The 23059-nt window shown below is 37.5% G+C and overlaps 1 protein-coding gene across 10 annotated transcripts in view; it reads left to right on the top strand.

Annotated features, from left to right (window-relative positions):
• Positions 1-23059, top strand: part of esrrg (estrogen related receptor gamma) — a 509706-nt gene that overhangs the window by 422629 nt on the left and 64018 nt on the right. For all 10 annotated transcript variants that reach the window (XM_062972146.1, XM_062972154.1, XM_062972129.1 and 7 more), the window contains one exon: positions 17733-17843. In XM_062972146.1, the coding sequence (XP_062828216.1) occupies positions 17733-17843 (111 nt within the window). The remainder of the gene's footprint in view (positions 1-17732; positions 17844-23059) is intronic.

The raw sequence follows: 23059 nt of genomic DNA, 5'->3' as shown, positions 1-23059 counted from the left end.
GGGCAAAATAAGGACTGCACAATTTAATCAGTTTAATCAGCAGATTAATTGAATTCAGTCACAATGCACAGGGAATTAGTCTTGGATAGAGCTGAATCCTAAGAATGTATGTGTATGTTTGTGACAGTAATAGGACATATTTTAATGACAATAGTTTCCTTCAATTCAGTTCACAGAACCTCTATGGAAATCTATCTGCTTACAATTGATTTTACAAGTTATAAAATTTATTTTTGATTGACTGCAAATTCCAGAATCTCAAGTCAACAGGGGTGGTGACTATGCTGTCTGGGGGATTCTGGGAGCCATGGTCCCAAAAATTGTCTGTAATTCCAAATCTGGCTCTATAAGGTGGTGAAAGAAGGAGGAGGTGTTTGATGTTGTTGACATATGCCGATGTGTGCACAGGTTAATTTTTCACAGATCACAGAAATAAGAAATAAATGAGCATTTTTGATGTTATGCTAAAAGAAATCCTGCTGGCTCAATTTATCCTAAGGAATGTTCTTAGCTTGAATCAGAACATATCTTGAAATGTGTGTTTTCCCATGATCAGCGATGCTTTGTTGTAGCTTTTAGATGAAGAGTACAATACAAGATTGAATTAAATACATACATTTATATACTTACTGAAAATAGAGCTCCCAATAAATTTTGGATAGCAGTTGAGTCAAAAACTGCGTTTACATGTTTTTCATCTTTTCCTACTCTTTTCTAATTATTTCAAGTCAGATACAATGAAAAGACCTGAGATATGTTGAACATTAGATTAAGGATCTCATCAGACACAGTTTTCTCTCTGCCTTCTTTCTATCTTCATTTCTCTGCGCTGCTGAACTGGAATCCCACAGAGGCCATCACATGATGCAAGGCCCCTTCTTGTGGTTACCCATGGGAAACAGAGGGAAGACCCCATTTCTAGGAATTGGGTGCTGCCCAACTCCCAATGGCAGAAACCGGAGAGAAGATGGAGAGAAGCAGGGAAAGGATGTGGGATGGCTGCCATCTCTGTTGATGGAAAGGCACAGGATCTCAACAGTAGGAAATGAAAGAAGACTGTTCCTCCGCTTTTCCTGCTTTCATGTGATGAGGTCCACAGACACTGCACTTGCTCTTTTATTTCATGAGTAGCACCCACTTTTTTCTTTGAAAGAAACCATAATCCCTATAACATTTGAAATAAAACCAGAAGGCAGCAATCACTATTACAATTTCTGAAGGGCTATAGCTGCATGATAGCATGAATGTTTTGCATGCCCAGTGTCCCGCATTCAGCTCCAGGCATCCTTAGAATAACTGTTGAATTCTTGCCAAAGGTCTTCTAGAGGAACCCTCCCCAGTGCCCCATCAGAAGCACAGTATATTATAAGAGGACACATGAGAGGGCCTTCTCTGCTGTGGCATCCCAAGAAGTAAATATCTTTTGAAGGTTTCATTGGTCACAATGCTGGTCTCATTCTGGTCCCAGTGGGGCGTAACTGTGTTGATCCAATTTGCACAAGTGCTTTAGCTGACATTATTTTAAATGGTTCAAACTGGGTTTAAAATGTTCTGGTTTTCACAGATGAATTATTTAATTTTTAATCTGTTAAGTTTATTGTTACTTTAGTTATTGCTTTAAATTGATTGTATTGTAAGCCACCATGAGATTAGCATAAAATCAAAACCTTGAAGAGCTATTGTCAATTCATTGTGGACAGAACCAGATGTACCAATGGTTTAACTGTTTTTATGTGGTTTTGATTGCACTGACAGTCTACTTTAATATATATTATACTGGAATATATTCATCTTCTGCAGGTCAGAAAATGGGTTGTCCACTTCATTCTGACAATTCAGAGATCAAAAAACTCCAGCTTTTAAGTCATTTATGTACAGACATTGTATTCACAACTTTGGCTCAATATACATTAGAAATATGGACAATAGAAAAGATCCCATACCTCATGCTCAGCAAGGGACTAGATGCAAAGATTATTTCTAGTTTTTCAGCTATTTATGAAAATATCAGTGTTTGGATAATAATTTGTGTCTATTTATATGGCCTCTATTTTCCAAAAATTGAAACAATGCTATCATTACAACTATCCTAAAATATAGATTCAATACTAAAGTCATTACCTGGCATTTCCGTTCAGAAAAGAGTGGCAGCAAATGGTGGTGTTGCATGGCCATCATTGGATATAGTAGATTATATTTTGTTTGGAGAGTTATTTTCCCTTTTTATTGCATTTTATTCTTCATTAAGGTTTATCTTCACTCTCCAAGCCGATATAAAAATCAAAACACTTTTGTGTAGAGAAGAGTGTATTCACAAAGCAAAACCTTTCAAATTATTGGTAGGGGAGAAAATAAAAGGCTAATTGTCACTTTGGTACTTTTAAATTTCAAAGCTGCTATGAAATTCAAATTGAGACCTGAAATGTTTGTATAGATTATCTTTGGCCTTCCAATAAATGCCAACCAGGTTTTACTTCAAGTTTAAATTGCTCATTTTAAAAAACCATACTTCCATGTATTTAGATGTGTTTTGCCTTCATTTTAAAAAGCAATTTTTATTTTAGCTGACTCTTTTTTTTTAAGGATTTCAATATCTAGAAATAGCAATTAAGAAAAGGATATTTCCCTTTCTTAAAATAACAAATTGAAAAGGCAACAAAGGACACAGATACTATCTTCATCATTAAATAGCTTACATTTTTAAAGATAATCATAATTCAGTGCAGCATACACCAGATCGGCCCTGGCATGTTTTATAGAGCCACTACCCTTTTTATCATCCAGTGATGCCGAATCCTTATTGTCTCCTCCCATTCTTGGGTGCAACTGCCCATCACCTGCAATGACATTGGCTGGGGCATCAGAGCAATGAGGGGGGATGTGTAGGTGATGACCAACCTGCAGGACCCATATTGTACTTGGAGACCGCCATGACAAGGAGAATGGAAGGTGACAATAAGTGCTATCCCGTGTACATGGGATGGCCATATAAATAGTTTCAGACAGTTCTGTAGCTCAAATATTTATATGGTCCCAAAGTTGCAGGTTGCTACAAATTTTGAGCAACCAGTGTCTTTAGTTAATGAGAATCAAGGCAGTGTTAAGGCAGCCTTATCCCATGTTACCCCAGATCAGCTCCATTCATAGTTTGGTCATCACAGAGCTCATTCAAGAGCTCTTCACATTTAGGACCTCATCACAATGAAGTCAAAATTGCAGGTGATATGGGGGGGGGGAATTTGCCATAGATCATGAAAAATCCGGGCAGGCATGGGGAACCCGGCACCCTGAATCAAACATATTGCCCCTCACCTCATCCCATGGTGGAAATGTTGCCAGAGCTGCCTTTTACAGCTGTTCGACCTCACTTCAGGCACAGAACCCTGCCAGAAGTAGATCTGCATCATATGGTGGGATCCGCGGGCTCAGTGCCTGAAGTGAGGTCAAACTGTCCCAACACAGTTCGTTTTTCCATCTGATGAAGTCATTAATGGTCAACTTGTAAAAGAGGCAGTAAATTATTTTACCCAAACAGTGATTTTCTTCTATACCTTCAAATCCTGATCCAACAGTGCACATGCATAGACTTGAAAAGCTTTGGCTAGAATTCCATTAATGAATGAAGAAGATTATATCCACTGCATGCTATCCTCTCAAACTGATAAAATATCAACTTACTATCTGTCCTTCTCCCATATAAGGTTAAATTAAAGTATATTTGTGCAGATCCAATTTGAAGGTGTGATGCCCCATGAACATAAACCTGGAAATATCAATGTTGTTTCTAGGGGAAGGCACAATTATACAAACAAACATCATTTACTTATATTTGTCAAAATGTTGTTCTGGTACAGTGGTCCCTCGCTACTTCACGGTTCACTTTGTGCTCCCTCGCTGTTTCGTGGGTTTTCAATTAATATTAATGCACACATTTATCATGGTATTTTCGCTGTTTCATGGGGTTTTGCAGTGTGCAAAGGGTTTTGGAAGTGGAGGGAAGGGAGAACTAAAGGGAGAGGGGGGAGGATAGGGAAGGGTTGGAAATAAAAAAGGGTTATTTAGCTTCCATTCTTCTTCTCTGCCGGTGTACTGTATATTGTAACTGCTAAAATAAAGTACAGACTGCATTGTAGTAAGTGGTCTGTGGTTTGCTCTTCTCCACACATAGAATAAATATAGTGTCCCTACTTCACATATTTTCACTTATTGCGGGTGGTCCTGGAACGTAACCCCAGCGATAAGTGGAAAAATAGGAAAATGTGGGTTATTTTTGTTGCACAAGTACAGCTGGTTCTCCATTTTTGTGGATTCTGCATCCATGGATTCAACTAATCATGACTTGAAAATATTTAAAAAAAACACATTGGGAGGAGATGTATTTTTATTGGAGCGTCGATAAGAGAAATCATGGATATTCAATTTGTGGACAAATAGGCCTTGTTATATAAAAAAGGGGGGAAGTGAAGGAATTTTTATTTTGGGAGAAAGGAAAGATAACAAAATAAAAAAAAAGAAAGTCTAACACATAATTCCTTTAAAAAACATGCCTAAACAATGCTCACACAAGGGACATTCTTTTAAATCTCCCATGTGCAGGATGTGAGAAAGATGTAAAGTAGTAAGACACAGTATCAAAAATACTGAAATGTTAAGATGCCTGAGATCATAGATTAATAAAGAGCTGGCATGCAGACCCCTGGGCCTTCCTTACCAGATCTATCCTTATTGCCGTCTGCTTTGATTTTCCCCAATAAACATGTGCCTGACTGTTTCCCCCCAGAAAATATACTGATGTTACTTGTAAGTGACACATAATTTTGCGAGATGTAAGATGCTTTCAGGCTTGTTGAGCAGCTGCTATCTCCTTCCTTTCCTTCTAGTACTAGAAATGGTATGGTCCCTTCTCTTGTTGTTTTCTGGTATTGTTGAGATCTATACCTTGTTAACATACCTATTGTAATATGAGGAAATATGCTGCTACTATGGTACTTCTAGGTTAATTTAAAGAGGGCAGGATCCTGTAACTTTCTGCTGATTGCCTTTAACTTTTCTACAGAACATCACAGTGAGCATTCTAATGAACACAAATAGGTCCAGATTTTTCCTCTGAGAGCAAGCAGTTTTCTGACACAAGCAAAGCTTAAGGCTGTGGGAGACTCTTTTATACATGTAGGGGCACTTGTAAACCAAGATATCACTGCTGAAATGAGGATATGAGATGAACAGTACTTCATTTATAGAAATCATAGTCAAGTCCCAGAGGCAGCATCAGCAAATTAGTGTTGCTCAAAATAATAATTACTTATTGCAGCTCTCTGAAGTTTAGACGAAGACACTGAGATGCCTGAGGTGTAGTGCCCAAATATAATTTTTCCAGAAGGCTGCTACCCACTCTCAACTCTAGAAGGCCTTGTCTGTTTTGAAGTCCCTTTGTTTAATTCACTTTCTTATGGGGCTTGCTTAATTTGTTTTTATAGCAGCACAAGTGTGTGGCAAATATGTATATGAGCTGTTCATGAGTGACAAATGCCCTTCAGACACAGTTGCCTGATCCTTGGATCTTGTCTCAACTGCTCCTAGAGACTAGAGGCCCAACTTCTTTACTCACATATGTTCTGAAGCCTATTAATTCAGTCATCAGCATTGGCTTCCACTGTTCCTGAATACTCCCCCCCCCCTACACACACACACACACACACACACTTTTGTTGCTACTCAGTTCCCACTGCATTTTATCTCCTCCTGCCTGTTATGTAGGAAATGCCTACAGAAACTAAATAACTCTTTCATATTTGTAATTCTTTCACATCAGGAATCAAACAACTCTCATTATCTCCAAGTATGAATCCAAAAATTTCTAGTATAAATGTGCTTCCACCACTCTTTTACACATACACTTCTGTGCTTGCTCCATAGGAAACTTCACATGGAATCATAAAATTGTAGAGTTAGAAGAGACCCAAGGCCCATTCAGTCTAAGCCCCTGCCATACAAATTCTCAGCCCCAGATAAAGTGTTATGTCCCACTCAGATTGAGTTCAGAAATCCAAATATGGAGTTATACTTTAAAATGTACCTGTTTCAACTTACAAACAAATTCAACTTAAGAACAAACTATCTTTTTCGTAACTTGGGGGCTGCCTGTAATGTCAAGACAAACCGTCGATCAACCATTGCCAATGGTGAGAAATGCTGGACGGTGCAGACCAACAACTGTTGGGCCAGACAGATCCCACTTCTGTACTAAGGGAAATTATTTTGACAGAATGAATGTAAAATAATGGGCATCTAATATCAAAGAGTTCATGCCCTGAAGGAGTCTGGTCTGGCTACTTATCCAGAAAGATCTTGGAGTTGAGGTTATTTGAAACAAAAAGCAAATTCAATAAAAATTTAAATTGCCAATATCATATAGCCCTTATAAAAATCCACTTTGCAACCTCATCTGTATATCATTCTGGTCACATAAAAAGAGAGTGCAAAATTACAAAAAAATGCATAAAAGAGTAATCAAAGGCTCAACTATGAGGGTGGATTGTACTTTTAGTAACTGTTTCGCTTAGGAAAAAAGCAATTCTAATTCCAAATAGTTTTTGGTCTTTTTGCCTTTTTGTTTTATTGTTAAATACCAATAAATTGTGTCTGGTAGAAATTAGAAAATATTATGTTGTATCTAATGATGATTTCCCCTTCTGGCTTTGTATGTTGGGCCAGAAGAGGAATTTTCATGACTTAACTTGACTTATTGAAGCCAGTACACACTATATTTCATTCTCTTTCAGAAGTCTTTCAAGCCTCAGGTTTGAATTTATCAAGGGGCTGAGAGAATTTCACAAAATAAGCTCCCAACTTGTGAAAACAAAATATATTTCTTTGTAATAAATTGGATACCATCAATATTAATGTTGTGAAATAAGTAGAGCACTTGGGTGGTTGGATAATTCTCATGTTTTTTTTTCCTCAAGAGTGGCTTGATATCTGCATCACTTCTAAAAAAGTTGGACCTCTTAACCTTTCAGGGCAGTTGATGAGTTACCAGTGGGCGGGGGGGGGGGGGGAGTCTATTTAACCACAATGTACTATGCACCAGAACATTTACAGTGCATGCTATCTTAACCTCTATAAGATTTATTGTTTCCAAGCCAGCATGACTTGGTTGATGGGTAAGAATCATTAGAACATGTTAGACATGACAAATGTGAATCCTACTGCCTTCAATGACTCTTAAAGCCCAATAGTATCCGTATTTATACAATTGTAAGTCCAACTGTTCATAAGTATATGCACAGAGTTCACCATTGTATCTAATTTTAGATCAAATTATTATTGCATTTTATTAATTTAAGATCAGTTTTCCTGGTATTATTAAATGAACATAACTTAATTGAAGATCAAATGTGTGCATCTTAATGATGGGATTATTACTTTTTTTTCATATGAAGCCATATTAAATTATCATTTTCTTCTATCATGACTTGTATGTTCAGTAGCTACAGGACAACTATAAAACAGTTTAGTGGGGAATGCTCCATCTGTTGATTTAATCTGTTGAATTTCTTCATGTTCAGAATATATAAATCATAAGTGTCCTCCACTCCACTCCCATCCCAGTTGGAGCCTTTGTAGCCAAAGTGATCTGCCTCAAACAAATAAGTATGTTCATTTAGATATAACAAGTTTAAGCAAACCTCACTGTGAATATTGCTTCCCTTTTCCATTGTCCTGAGACTGTTCCTTCTTGTGTTGAGGATCGGAGAAGAGGGACCAGCCCTGAAAGTCTGACAACACTATTCATGCAAACAACTTCACGTTTGCTTCCTAATCTTTTGGTTTGGAAGCCACTTTTAGTACCCACTAAATTAGTTAATGAAATGAAATGTAATTTCTCATGACAGTTAACTTCTGAATCCATGTTTTGTAGTAGCATACTAGAACACCTCAAAGCTGAGAGCTGCAAGCTTTTCAAACTGTTTATTTTACATTATGTATATAAGAGTCCTGGAAGCAAGTGGTTTCCATATATCAACACGAAACTATTTATGGACTGATTTACTCCTTCTGCTTCTGTATCTTTGCATTTACTCCTTGTTCATTTTACTATTTGGCTGTTCTTTTTTTAAAAAGTAGAATGATAAACATATGCTATATTCTGCTAAATCCATAGATCTTTGCGGCTTTCTGCCCTATGTTGTGTAATTTGTCTGCCACATGGTAAAGGAAACAAGCAGTACAGTATAGATTCCATGAAATTGTTTACTAAGAAGGAAGCCTGTTCCTGACTTTTAATGTTGTGGCCAATGAGTGTAAAGGAACTGGAATGACTAACGGTCAAAGGAAGCAGTGATGTCCTGCCTCATTTCCCTCCTTTGCGTGTACTGATCAATGAAGAATTTTTTGCTCCAGTTGGCCATGGCTGCATTATTTTCCTGGCTGCATTTATGTTTCTGGCTGGTGGAGTGATATTGATTTTCTGGGTTGAGAACAAATTGGTGGACACATGATATTTATCTTTCTGCGTTGAGAACAAATTGGTGAGCAATTGGCATTTTTGTATTTTATGAAAATTAGATTTTACATCCTTAAGTTATATAATAATTCTCAACATTTTAATTTAAACACAATATATCATCAGAAAGGATTTTACTATTGTCTGTACAAACATCAAGCTATGCACCCACATATGGCTATGGAGAGTTAAATTAACATCTAAACATTCTGGATGGGCAATTAAGCTCTTGGTTATTTAATACTTTGATGACATCATCCCTTTTTTCTGACCAAAAAGCTTATATCTATATTAAAATGTGTCACATTTTTCTGCTTTGCAGATGGAAATCATTTATATTAGTGTCCAGATATTTTGGTGAATCCACCATTGTTCCCAATCCAGTAGTCCATAATCTGCAGATAGAAATAAGCTTTTTTACCCAGCCTTTTTGTCCAGGGGTTTGCTGGACAGAAGTCAAACATTCCACATCTGGCCTCCTGTGATCTCCTGTGACTAATCCAGAGGATCAAAATAGCCAGCTGGCACAGCACATAACAATCCCTCTCTCATTAAAGAAGAACTGAACCTCCAGGTTCAAACTGACGTGTTGCTATGATGCTTCTTCAGCAAATCATTCTTCTTCTTCTTCATCATCATCATCAGATGTCACCTTATGGAAAAAATCTTCTTTAACATTTTCCATTCATATAGGGTACAATTTAATTATGTAGTGTTTTGGTTGTATATTCCTGCATGGCAGAGAATTAGACTGGATGGCCCTTGTGGTCTCTTCCAACTCTATAATTGTGTAGATCACATTTTATTTCAGTGACTAGTCACTAGGAGAAGAGGTCACAAAGAGATTTTCTTAACAATTCCTTTCCCCCCATATCCTGCTGGAGAAAGAGGCTGCGGTGTTAATCACCTCCTCGCCCTCCCTTTGATTGATGAGTGTTCTGAGAATGGAAGGATTGCTTTTGTTTGGTTAAGAAAACCATTGGGTGTGACCTGATTGCTTCATCAGCTCAAAGTTGGATGCAAACTCGCTTTCATGGACCAGAATAAGATGCTATGTGTCTGCCAGGTTTGTCCTGAGGAAATCACATTCACACATGCATATTATTTATTTTGTATGTGAATGGCCTAAGTGGTTTAAGTGCTAATAAACTACAATTACACATATGCACACATTGTGTATTGTGGTCTTCTGACAGCATACAGCAGAAAACATTAGAAGCAATTTAGAACAATTTAAGTCTAAAATTTAATTTAAGCACATTATATCACCCGTAAAGATTTTACTATTGTTGAAACACTGCTATCACTAATAATGAATAGTTTAAACAGTTTAAAACAACTTAAACATTTTAACAATAATAACACTAAAGAATTTAACAATTACTTTATAATACATTGCTTTGGAGTATGTTGGAGACTCCATCTTTGGAGATTTAAAAACAGAAGTTGGATGACTATCTGTTGGGAATGCTTTGATTCCTGCATGGCAGGGGTTTGGACTGGGTGGCCTTTGTGGTCTCTTCCAGTTCTATGATTCTATGAACCCCTGCTCCCTTTCATCACCATAAGTGTTTGTCCTAGTAGCAAGCTACCCACAACACAAGCTGGGTTGTTCTTAGCTGTGCAACAGACAATATTTAAGGACACTAGTACATTATTATTAATTTGTATTGAATTGGCAGCATAGAGTCCATCATCAAAAGTGATATGCAGTGGGTCCTGATCTATTTTTGTGTCTTGTTTATTATTTTATGCCATGTTTGGTTATATATATAAATGTATGAGGCTTCCATATACTGCTCATCTAGACGTACACGAAAATCTGGGTTTAATCCAGAACATAAATGCTCCAGACCCACCCTAGATGCCCAGGAGATAATCAGATGCTGCACTCCTCACCAGCAGCAGAGGCAGAGGTCAGACAGTCCAGTTGCGTCAAAATTAGTCTGGCTTCAATAGACTGTCATTCTTACCTGTTCTGTTGTCCTTGTCTTTCTCCCTGGTCACTTTTGCTGATGTCAGTAAAAGCTCCTGGCAATGCCCAGGAGTCCTCTGGAGCTCTCTGGCTGGCTGGTGTAGTGATGGGGATCACACAGCCCTGACCCATCCATTTTTCTCTGTGCTACTGAGTGTAGGGGAAAGGGGTGGTGGTGCTGGCCTGTGTGGACAGTAGACCAGTTCACTTTGGAGAATGCCATATGTCCATCTATGTACCAACATAGTTTGCTACTATTAGGTGTGATGGTAGACTCTGTGCTAACACCATTTTTAAAGTAAGATTCAATTTTCAAATCCTTAGGAATCAGATGGGGGGATACCATCTTATCATCTGCATAACAGATGGAGAATAATGGAGAATCTTAGGCAGAAGCTATCTCACTGTTATCAGATCATCCCTTTTTCAATATTCAACCCCCCTCCCCGATTATAAAACACAGATTCTGCTTTGTTCTTCCATTTATTTCTTGGTGGAAAGCATACTAGAATAAAGGAGTCATCATCAGCATGGTCATCTTCAGCAGACAGTTCTTGTCCCTTGCTGCAGTGAATGCTTTCGTGGTGGAATAGGTATTTGGTGCTCTTCTGTGCAGGTTAATCACGAAGATCTTTGCTTTGACTTCTGGATCCTCAAATAAATTCTGAAGTTTCCTGGAGCTTAAACGAAAGAGTGCTTAGCTGCATATTATTTCTGAAGCTGATATTGAGATCCTGATTTCATGCTATCAGTGCTTCACAGTCGGATTACTGTAATGAATTTTATTTCGATCCCCCCATATCTCTTGTGAGTTGCTAGTAAATGGTCCAGAACTTAACAGTTAGATTTCTTTCTTTTGAGGTGTCACTAGCTTATCACTTGAATTCTTTTCACTGGAAAAAGCTTTCTCAATATAATCTAGAATCTGGGCCTATTTTTGACCTTCAGATGACATCAGTTCATATTTAATATTCTTATACTGTATTTGTTTCCTTTAAAAATCCTTGTTCACATTGTATAATTAGCTCATTTTGCTAATACTGTATTCAGTGCTGCCTTAAATCTTTTTTCCAAGATTTTGCAGGCTGAAAAAATAGTATTGTGAATGTGAGACTAAAGCTTGGTATAGTTTAAAACAAGGCTGGAATTCAATGGAGATCAATTCTTAATTTTACCAGTAATCTTATCAAAACTTTTTATATGAAAGAATGTTAACATGACATAATCAATATTCTTTTTATACTGCTGATTTGGTAAATATTCATAGAGGAGGATCTAGTTGCTTCATCTTAGTCTAAAGACTTCATTCCATAGAATAAGTAAAGTGTTTGGGACAGTTGGTTTTCCCGTAAGCTTTGCAACACCCTGTTTGGAAATTAAACATATTATTTTTTTACCCCATCCCACCTTCTCCTTTTCTCCATTTCTGTAGGATTTATCTGTTTGATTTGCCACCACACGATAGAGATTTGATTCCTCCCATTGTCCCTTCAGGATTTCAGTAATTTATCTTTTAAAAAAAATCATCTTGGATCATAGGAAGTGGTTTAAAATTAACCCTGATCTTTCCCCAAGCCTCTGCACTGGTGATAATAGAAAGTGGCTTAAAATTATCCCTGATCTTACCCCAAGCCTCTGCATTGGTGATCATATGAAGTGGCTTAAAATTGGGGAAATGGGCCTTTCGGTTCCTCACATACACACAGAGTCATTGTTTTATTTACAAGCAGTCAACAGGGATTAACATCACATGGAGAAATTGGTTTTTGTTTTTTTCATCTCTACACAGGGAATTTAATAATAAGTCAATTGCCAATTGGCTTAGGAATCGTTGGGGAAACCAGTGGTATAGAAATAGCAAAATACATCAACCCCATGGTGGAAGATTGCATTGTGTGAAGGGTACTGTGCTGTTTCTTAAATGTGTAGAAACGCTAATTTTACTGTGTGGGATGAAGTCCTAAGTGGATGACATATTGATCCAAGCTCAATAGCCACCACCTGCTCCAGTCCTAAATCTGTGTATCATTCTGGAATAAATGTTGGTGATCATATTTTATCATATCTGAATTCATTCGAATAGTATCAGAATACATCCAAGCAATGTTGGCTCTAATGAGTGAATTTGAACTGGCAGAACTATCTCTGAATATTCCTTGCCTAAGAAAATGCTATGAAATTTTTAGGGTTGTCATAAGTCAAGAGGCAAGCTGAGGGCACAACTACAAACACACATTATTGAGTGCATTCCAAATCTCCTAGATAATAAAAACAACTTTTACAAAAGTCATGAAATAGGAACATTACTTAGATTACACCAAAGAGGTGATGATGGCAGTGTTCTTGGTTAATGCAATATGCTTAGATGTCCTCTTCCCTGATCTAAAAATATTCCCATAGTTTTAAACAGAAATAAAGGTTTCATGGGTATTATAAAGCTTGAGAATTGTCTTGCCAGCCTTATTTATTTCCATTCCCTTTTTGTCAGCAATGCAGATAGAAGACATTCAATTAAAGCATGTCACCTGTTACATGTGATCTAATTTGTATTTGTAAATGGCAAAGATTAGGGCACCAAGTCTCACATTCTCCCAACTTTGTGGATGAAATGCAGAACAATGATCCCTTTGGAAAACATTGGGTAAGTTTGCATATGTGAAGATTCATTATCTATGATACATCAGTCCCAAGGTGCTTGTTGAAGTCTTTTTAAGATCAAATCCATCCTTGAAATATGACTGCAAGTATATGCTCATTTTCTACAAACCCTGGATTACAAATGTGTGTGGTCTCTACAGCTACATTTTCATCCAACTGTCGGTAGCCAGTTTCCTTTGATGCTGAAATAGTGCTTATTTTCCCTTCCATATTTCAGATGTGTTGACTAGAATCCATAGAGCTGCTTAGACTTTGGGCTTAATTTTCTTTGAAGAGATGATTTCTGCATCATATCACACAAATGTGATATGAAACATCTCTCACTTTCAAAAACAGTTTGCTGTAGCAATAGGTGGGTCATGATTAATGGCACACAATTCTACTTTCATGGTTCTTTGTTCCTGACCATTATTCTATTCCTCCTCTAAAAATATTAGACAGATTCTGTTTTTGCTAAACTGTAAGTTATATTGCTTATGTCTAAATGAATATAACCTGGAGCCTTGAAGCCTATTTAAACTTTACCACATTCAGTAATATGCTTCAGAGTGTAGATAGCTGTCAGAGACAAAAGCTGACTTCCCTTTGCTAATTGTTAATTCAGCATTAGAGGAGGAAAGCTTTAATGTGATTTACAGCATTTATCTTTTTGATGACTTAGAATTCTGTTTTTTAAAAAATTATCTGGCTAATGGGAATGTGTTTTGCACCTCTGGGTTGCTTATAATTATGACTGCTAATGTATCATTTCTGGCCTGGGTGGGATGTGTAACCAAGGTGTGGTACCTGAAAATACAGAGAGCTATATTTTAATTTAATTTTCATTTTAACATTTTTCCTTAAATGTCAATATTGTAGGAGGTCAATATTGTAGGAGCCCCGGTGGCGAAGTGTGTTAAAGCACTGAGCTGCTGAACTTGCAGACCGAAAGGTCCCAGGTTCAAACCCCAGGAGCGGCGGGAGCAGCCGCTGTTAGCTCCAGCTTCTGCCAACCTAGCAGTTTGAAAACATGCCAATGTGAGTAGATCAATAGGTACCACTCCGGCGGGAAGGTAACAGCGCTCCATGCAGTCATGCCGGCCACATGGCCTTGGAGGTGTCTACGGACAATGCCGGCTCTTCGGCTTAGAAATGGAGATGAGCACCAATCCCCAGAGTCAGACATGACTGGACTTAACGTCAGGGGAAACCTTTAGCTTTACCTAGAATCATGTAGTAGCTTGAGAGCTAATGTAATCCCATTAGAGGATCTTAGGCAATTCTCTCAGCCTATGAGGATGGCAATGGAAAAACTCTTCTGAATAAATCTTGCCAAGAAGTCTCTATGATGCTTCCATAAACCAGAGTAACCATAAAGGCACACAGCCACAGTTCTAGAAAGGTGATCTTACCTCATTTTTAGCAAGTGGCGGATTTTCTTTTGTGATGTTAACATTTGAAGAAATGATTAGTGAGAAACCATTGCAGTTCTGCTTATTTACTTCTAATGAGTTTTGAAGACAGTCCTGTAATTCTCCATTGTCTTGTACTGCTGCTGGAAGAATCTGTTAACTTTGTCCTGACTTCTTTCTTCCTTATCTGACAGTTTGCTGTAAGGATGCTTTTAGAGAATCATTTCCAGAAGTGTAATTGACCAAGGCTAAACTGCTGGACTGTTTCCTGTTTTGAAGTTTACTTTGCACATGTGATTTGTGTACTATCAGAATTTATTTTCTCCCACTTGACTACATATAGCTTCCCTTGTGTCTATACAAATTAGCAATGCTTTTAATAATATCATTTATTCAGTTCCATCTTGACCACCTTTAACATACCATGGCTATACTTACAGGCAGTTCTTATGTCTTTAGTTTATATATAATACCTTGTGTATTGGTTTACATTCTGTAGTTTGTCCCAACTCAAGTAGAAACATTGAAAGAATGGGATTTGTATAAGTGTAGATTTGCCATTCAGCAGCAGGTAATTCAGTATATTGATGCTACTGAAAACAATGGCAAAAATAGCTTTGGATTTAGAAATTTTTTCCAACACATCCTGCTTTCATATTGTAGCCATTGATATTGATTCTTGTTGGATTGAGCTTAATTGTAAATTTAGGAGACAAGTTTTGGGGATGCCCCCACCCCCAGGAGTTTCGGTTTCTTTCAGTTCTGTATCTTAATCTGTTCTAAATGTCACTTTAGCTGTTACCATTTGATTATAATTGTTCATTGTTCTTTATTTTAATGGCTTTTATTGCATTTGTTTTATGTTTGCATTTTCTAAAAAAAAAAAGTCCTGTTTTTGGAAAGAGAATAATATTGTAACATATGCAGAAACTTTAACACAATATCATACCTTGCTCCTTTCTGTGCCATGCTTATGAATCCTCTCACGATTATTTCAGCTACTCCTATAAAACAAACTATGCCAAGTGTACAAAGTCCAATGAATTCCTCACTTGCTTTGCAAACAATTTTATTGTCCAGAAGGTAGAAGAGGCAACAAGGGGATCAGCTGTTCTGAATCTGATCCTAACCAACACTGAAGATCTGGTCAATGGAGTGGAAGTGGTGGAACCCTTAGGTGGGAGTGACCATGTGCTCTTGGTGTTTGTGATACAAAGGAAACTAAGAGGAGTCATACATGCATTCTATACTTTAGGAGAGCTGACTTCAGGAAATTTAAGGAAATATTGAGAGTAATTCCATGGAGAGGAATTCTAAAAGAGAAGGGAGTTAATGATTGGTAAGAATGTCTTAAAAGTGAGATACTGAAGGCACAATTGCAAACAGTACCAGCAAGGAAAAAAATAGGAGAAGTGTAATACAACCAGAATTGTTGTCCAAAGAACTTTTAACTAAGATTTAAAAGAAACATGCACAAGAACTGGGAAAGGGGGAAAATCACCAAAGAGGAATTCAAACATATTACCAACATATGTAGGGAAAAGCACAAAATGAATTCAGGCTTGCCAGAGACATTAAAACCAATAAAAGGTTCTTTGTTAATGTCAGTAGAAAAAGTGGCTACTCTAAATGAACACAAACCTCCAGGATTAGATGAACTACATCCAAGAATGTTGAAGGAACTAGCTGAAGTAATTTCAGAACCACTGGCAATAATCTTTGAGAATTCTTGGAGAACAGGAGAAGTCCCAGCAGATGGAGGAGGGCAAATGTTGTCCCTATCTTCAAGCTGTGATTACTAAAATTCAGCATGTCATGCCAGCCTAATCTTATCTCTTTTATCGATAGAGTTACAAGCTTGGTAGATGCAGGGAATGCTGTAGATGTAGCATATCTGGATTTCAGTAAGGCCTTTGACAAGGTCTCCCATGACCTTCTTGTAAGCAAACTAGACAAATGTGGGCTAGGCAATGCTACTATTAGGTGGCTCTGTGATTGGTTAAGTGACTGAACCCAAAGGGTGCTCACCAATGGTCCCTGTTCATCCTGGAAAGAAGTGACTAGTGGATTGCCTCAGGGCCCAGTACTCTTCAACATCTTTATTAATGACTTGGATGAAGGTTTAGAGGGCATGCTTATCAAGTTTGCAGATGACACCAAATTAGGAGGGATAGCTGATACTCCAGAGGACAGGATCAGAACTAACAAAATGAATTTTAGCAAAACTAACAAAATGAATTTCAGCAAGGACAAATGACAAAAGATACAGGATGGATGATGCCTGGCTTGATAACAGTACATGTGAAATAGATTTTGGAGTCTTTCTGGACAACAAGTTGAACATGAGAAACAGTGTGGTACAGCAGCTAAAAAAATTGGGATTTTGGGCTGCATCAAAAGGACTATAGTGTCTAGATAGAGGAAAGTCATGGTGCCTTTGTATTCTGCTTTGGTTAGACCTCACCTGGCATACTGTGTCCAATTCTGGGCAAAACAGTTCAAATGAAACATTGACAAGCTGGAAGGTGTCCAGAGGAGGGTGTGTAAAATGATCAAAGGTCTGGAGAGGAGCATTTTAAAGAATTGGGAATGTTTAGCCTGCAGAGGAGAGGTCTGAGAGGAGACATGATAGCCATATATGAATATGTGAAAAGGTGTAATAAAGAGGAGGGAGCAGGTTTGTTTTCTGCTGCCCTTGAAACTAGGACTTGGAGCAGTGGATTCAAGGAGATTCCACCTGAACATTAGGAAGAACTTCCTGACCGTATGAGCTGTTCAACAGTAGGACCCTCTGCCTCGGAATGTGGTGGATGTTCCTTCCTTGGAAACTTTTCAACAGAGGCTGGATGGCCATCTGTGAGGGATACTTTGATTGTGCTTTTCCTGCATGGCAGGGGGTTGGACTAGATGGCCCATGTGGTCTCTTCCAGCTCTATGATTATATAATTCTATGATTTCATCATTTTGAATTTAACTCACTGTGGACAGTTTATCCCTAAGCAATGTATTGATATAATTGATATATTTCAAAATGTCTATGTCTGTAAATTTGAAATTGTTCCCAAAGTTTGTTTTGCTTCCATTGCTCTTCATTTCTGCAGATGAACTTAGATAGAAAGTTCCAAATTACTATGTAAGACATTTCCTGCATTCAGTTGCATTAAACATGTTTCTCTTTGTTTTTGTTTTTTGTCACTTTTAGGAGTTCGCTTAGACAGAGTACGTGGAGGTCGTCAGAAGTACAAGCGAAGAATAGATGCAGAGAATAGCCCATACCTGAATCCTCAGCTGGTTCAGCCTGCCAAAAAGCCATGTAAGTACACCTGATGGTTTGTTTTCACTCTATATGTATGAAGTATGATCTGATGACAGCAAAATCTGAGGAAAACAAGAAGAACCAATATTGAATCAGGCTCATTATGTTTATCAAAACTGATTTTGTAAACTATTTAAATCATCCTTGCCTTTTTTTTTCAGATAAGACAGAGGGAAGATGCTTTTAAGGGTGAGAGCCTGCAAATGCACAATTTATGCAGGAGAAATTTTACATTTACAGGTGATCTTTATTTTCAGTGGTACATAAAATGGCTCATGCTGTGATCATTAGTTCACTGAAGCCTCTAGTCTTAGATTTTACAATAAAGCAATTTTTGTAGTTTTCACTAACTAAATGAGTTTGACTGCTCAACCTCCCAATGAAAATACATTAGGAGCATCATTAATTTATAGCAATAGAAGGTTGACACACTGACTCATACTAGATTAAAACAGGAATGTGCTACATTTACAACATCAATGAGGTAGATTATTTTTGCTGATATGCCTACAATTTTTATTGGGGTTTTTTTAAATAAAAAAATGGCTTCTTTACACAGAGATAGATAATTTTCTTGTATCAAGCTAATATTAGAAGGAAAAGCAAAATACAGAAAAGCTGAAGGCTTCATAGATTATGCAACCAATGAAAAAACAATGTTTATTCTCTGAAGCAAATATAATGGCAAGCCCAACATTTTCAAGCTTGTTAGTGTATAAAAGCCATTAATCAGCCACTGTGAATACTTATGAATTATCTGATATGTCTCCGTCAGAATGGTTACCTACACACTGGCAGAGATTTCTAAAGTACAGAAGGGTCACTTTAAACAGAAATAACGAAAGACTGTGAGGATAACACTGATGGCACTTTTACCTGGTTTTGTGTAAAATGGCATCCCCCCCCCCCCGCTTGCCCACATTCTCAGTAGGGACACTGCTGTGTACCTAAGCATATGGAGTCCTGGAAGGTTTCAAATAACTGTGTTTGAACTATAAGCGAAAGGCCATTTTAGATATGTCAAAGGGAAAAGAAACCAGTTTTACATAAAATTAAGGCTTAAGTGAACATATGGCATCGTTTCCTTTTGCCTTTCCAAAAAACATTATGCTGATTATACCTTCAATTGTCCAATCTGGCATCTTCCACCCAGTCTGCATAAGCTGTTCTGCCACTCTGTAAACACAATCTAGGGTTGCATTAAGCAGATTTTGCGCATTATAATAAAAACTTTCTGATAATACAATAAAATTCAATAAACTCTAATGCTTAATTTCATTAGAGGTTTAGATTTTCTGGATGCACAGATTGCCAGCTTTTCATTTATTTTATATCATGCCATTGAGCTGAATTGCTGACAGCTCGGCACATGCACACACAGTTAAGCTTTTTATTTTTTTTGTCATCAAGACAGGTTAAGGCTGCTGTGTTGAAACTGCAAGGAATTGAAATGAACACAATCTACCAAGATGTCCCAAGAAAGCCCCATTGAAATGAATGAGAACCACACAAATACAAATACTACCATGTTGCCCCCCCCCCTCCAACTCTGATTCATTTCCAAGGGCTTTATGCAGATATTTTTCTAAGTGAATTGTGCTATTTTATATTTTTAAGCCCCGGTAGCGAAATGCGTTACAGCGCTGAGCTGCTGAACTTGCAGACCGAAAGGTCCCAGGTTCGAATCCCTGAGCGGCTTGTTAGCTCCAGCTTCTGCCAACCTAGCAGTTCGAAAACATGCAAATGTGAGTAGATCAATAGGTACCGCTCCAGCTATGCAGTCATGCCGGCCACATGACCTTGGAGGTGTCTATGGACAACGCCGGCTCTTCAGCTTAGAAATGGAGATGAGCACCAACCCCCAGAGTCAGACATGACTAGACTTAATGTCAGGGGAAACCTTTACCTTTTACCTATATTTTTAAGCAAAAATACTGTGAAGTAATCGGTTGGGCAAAGCATACAAGATAACTAACACCATTATAGAAGATTTGATTGTTCATATTAGTCTAACCTCTGATAGTCACATATTCTCTCTAATTACACTTATTTAAGTTAACTTTTCTTTTTGCGTCTATTTCTTTTTGCAAGTGTCAGGAGGAATCAGTGATATCACTTTGGCTGAAGAAGTAACCGGGGAGATTTTCTGGGTTCCGACAGATAGTTTATGCACAGCAAAAGCAGTAGAATGAAAATTGGGTTTTATTGATTCTAATTAGGGACATGTTAAATAAGATTTACCTGGAAACCATGCTTCTAGCTATTCTGACTGATGGGGTCTCTTGAACATGTTCAAAATGCCCCTGTGTTTGTACTTCAATATGTAGAATGTTTTTCCCAATAGTAAAATAATAGAGATTAGGAAATGTTCACAACAAGCATCTTGCTGCTCCCTCTGTCTTTTAATTTCCTTTCTTTTCACCCGAATCCAATGGCCTGCCTACGTCTTGTCATGTTGTCAGAAAAATGGGTGTTGACATTTTATGAAGCATAATTTAAATTGTACAGCATCCTGAATCATTTCACAAACATAAACGTTTGCCTTCGAAAGAAAAAGAAAACATGATGTATTAGTTCGCCCCATTTATCTTCCTGTTTAAAATTAATTTCTAAAAATAAAAAGCATTGCTGCAAATATAGAATTTTGATCATTATTAATTTACAGCACAGTCTGTACAAGCCAACAGAAGTAAGCTGTATTGAGCTCAGACAACTGACTCCTAGCCCAGATATGTGTGTAGTAGACTGTAAGAATAAAATTCTGTATATATTGATTGGGAGTAAATCCCTTAACCTAATGTTTCTGAATAGACTTGTGTAATATTTAACTTTGAGTTTTGAAATATAGTTAGCTAAAGAAAACCTGGGACATATGAAAATATTTACATTTATTTTGGTAAATTTTGGCTAAAACAAATGATAAAAGCCAGCTTCAGATCATAAATCGACAGATTAATGGGAGGCTAAATATGTGAGAATATGTTGGTCCCAACCAAAGTTTATCATAAAAAGCTGTTTATCAGAAAATGCTAAAACTGCTATCCATCATCTTTAAATGCGTTAAATATTCCCCATTGAAGAAAAGTGCATTGAAAAAAAGATTGATTTTGTTGGTGTCCCATGAAACAATGAGCATTTGACTCTGAGCCTTTTAATAAGAAATAACACAAAAGTAAGTTTTTTTAAAAAAAAATCTGTCTTTAATTTGAATACACAATCTTCTTTACTAGAATGTCCACTCAATTTAAAAATATCCCACTGCCACTTTCTGTCTTACATCAACAACATTCACAATGATGCATTGCAAACTGAAAGTGTTCCTCTTGTCACTGGTGAAAGAAGACCTTATTATTAATAATAAAGCACGCTTGATGTGATGACTTGCAGTTGGCTTTTGCATTTGTTTTGTGAAGGACTGATATACTTCTCCTTTCTGACGTACACATTTGTAAAGTATCAGAGACAAATAGATCAGAAGTCTGGAATAAACGACACAACAGAGCATTTACAAATATCATTTTGGAATGAATTTTGACAGGGTTGAAGCTATCAACTGGAGTTTCAGCATGCAGTTGAGTCTTACAGTTGACATCAATGGGATTTAAGCAGCCTAACTGTAGGCAGGTTGCCAGTTGCTTTGGGCATTCATATTAGGCCAGTTACTCAATGGTAGAGTTGAGTGGCCTTTGTTATATATATGTATCTTTCTGGTTAGTATCCTAGTCACCTGCAGTGAAGATCTGAGTCCACTGGTCCAGCCTTTTTTTCACCTAGAACAGTGGTTCTCAATCTGTGGGTCCCCAGATGTTTTGGCCTTCAGCTCCCAGAAATCCAGGTAAACTAGCTGGGATTTCTGGGAGTTGTAGGCCTAAACACCTGGGGACCCACAGGTTGAGAACCATTGACTTAGAGGTTTAGATAAACAGAAGTACCTGTTCATTTCAATCTGTTGTATATTGTTGTGTTAGCAGTGTGAACAATTTTTGGTACACCTAGGACCATATATAGCCCATGGACACATTTTTTGCAGCCCCCAGTCTGCTTTAAAACCTTTTCCTGGTGATCGGCCTAGATCTCCAACAATAATTCTCCATCATTTTCCCCGTAGAGAAGACGAGAAGGGGGATACCCCAAAGAGAGAGGGAAACAGGGCAAGGCCTGCCTTTCTTTGGTTCTGTGACCAGTATCTGCTTCCTAAGAATTACTTTCTGAGGGAATGTGTCCCTCAGTAAAGGACAGGTTACCTAACTATCACTAAAGACACTTTCAAAGTGTGAGGCACAACTTTCTTGGTTAAAATCCTGCAAAACTTGATTAGAGAAGGGAGTAGATTTCATGTGTCTCAGTGTCATAGGAAGTCTCACTTTCATCTTGTATGGACCACATGTTTTTCTCTATAGACTAAAAAGTGGATTAAAATAACTCAGAAGGTAGTTTTGGCCAACAGTCTGAAACTTTGCGATTTTACCTGTATTGCGTGTTTGTCAAACCTGCCGAGACATTTGTTTTGCACTTGCATCATATTCATTCTTATCTTGACAGTACGCACATAATTTGAAAGGCAATGTGGTTACTCCCTATATATTACTAGAAAGAGTAACAGTGTCAGACGGGGCATCCACAGTCTAAGTGCATAGAGTATTGGATGCTTCCTATATATTGCCTTCATTCTTTTCAGCTACTGTTTCTGAAAGATTCTTTTGAAGTTGTTTATCTTAAAAAAATTCAGTTGCTATTCCTGATTAAGAGTAAATTTTCCAAACTACATTGAACTTAATGCCCTTTTTGATTAATCAGCGTAAACCTTCATTTGTTCTCAGTTTTTCAATCCAGTCTTCAGTTTCTATCATGACACAAAAGTATATCCTAACACACAGTGTGGTAATTACTGTGAAACAGCTTTTTCGCTGAAATCAACTGTGCTTATACCATTCAGATCTATTTTTTCCTGTTCTTTTAAAAGATTTTATTAGAGTGTGAAACTGAACACTTAGCAGAGGAGCAGAGGTTGTAAAACATTATTGACTGAATTATTCACATTAGGGATCATCTGGTTTCTGAGATGGAAAATGCAAATTGGAAACAGGTACCAGAAATTACAGAATTTAGACTTGCTTTTTTCTTTTTCTATTTTTGCTGAGTTATTCTTATCAGACTTTCCCCAAGTGGAGAATTATGTTATTTCACATGCTTCTAAAAGACAGATTTTGCTT

The sequence above is a fragment of the Anolis carolinensis genome, chromosome 1 (genome assembly GCF_035594765.1).
Source record: "Anolis carolinensis isolate JA03-04 chromosome 1, rAnoCar3.1.pri, whole genome shotgun sequence".
NCBI classification, from domain to species: domain Eukaryota; kingdom Metazoa; phylum Chordata; class Lepidosauria; order Squamata; family Dactyloidae; genus Anolis; species Anolis carolinensis.
Note: the sequence above shows the minus strand (reverse complement) of the source record. Positions and strands in the feature narration are given on the sequence as shown.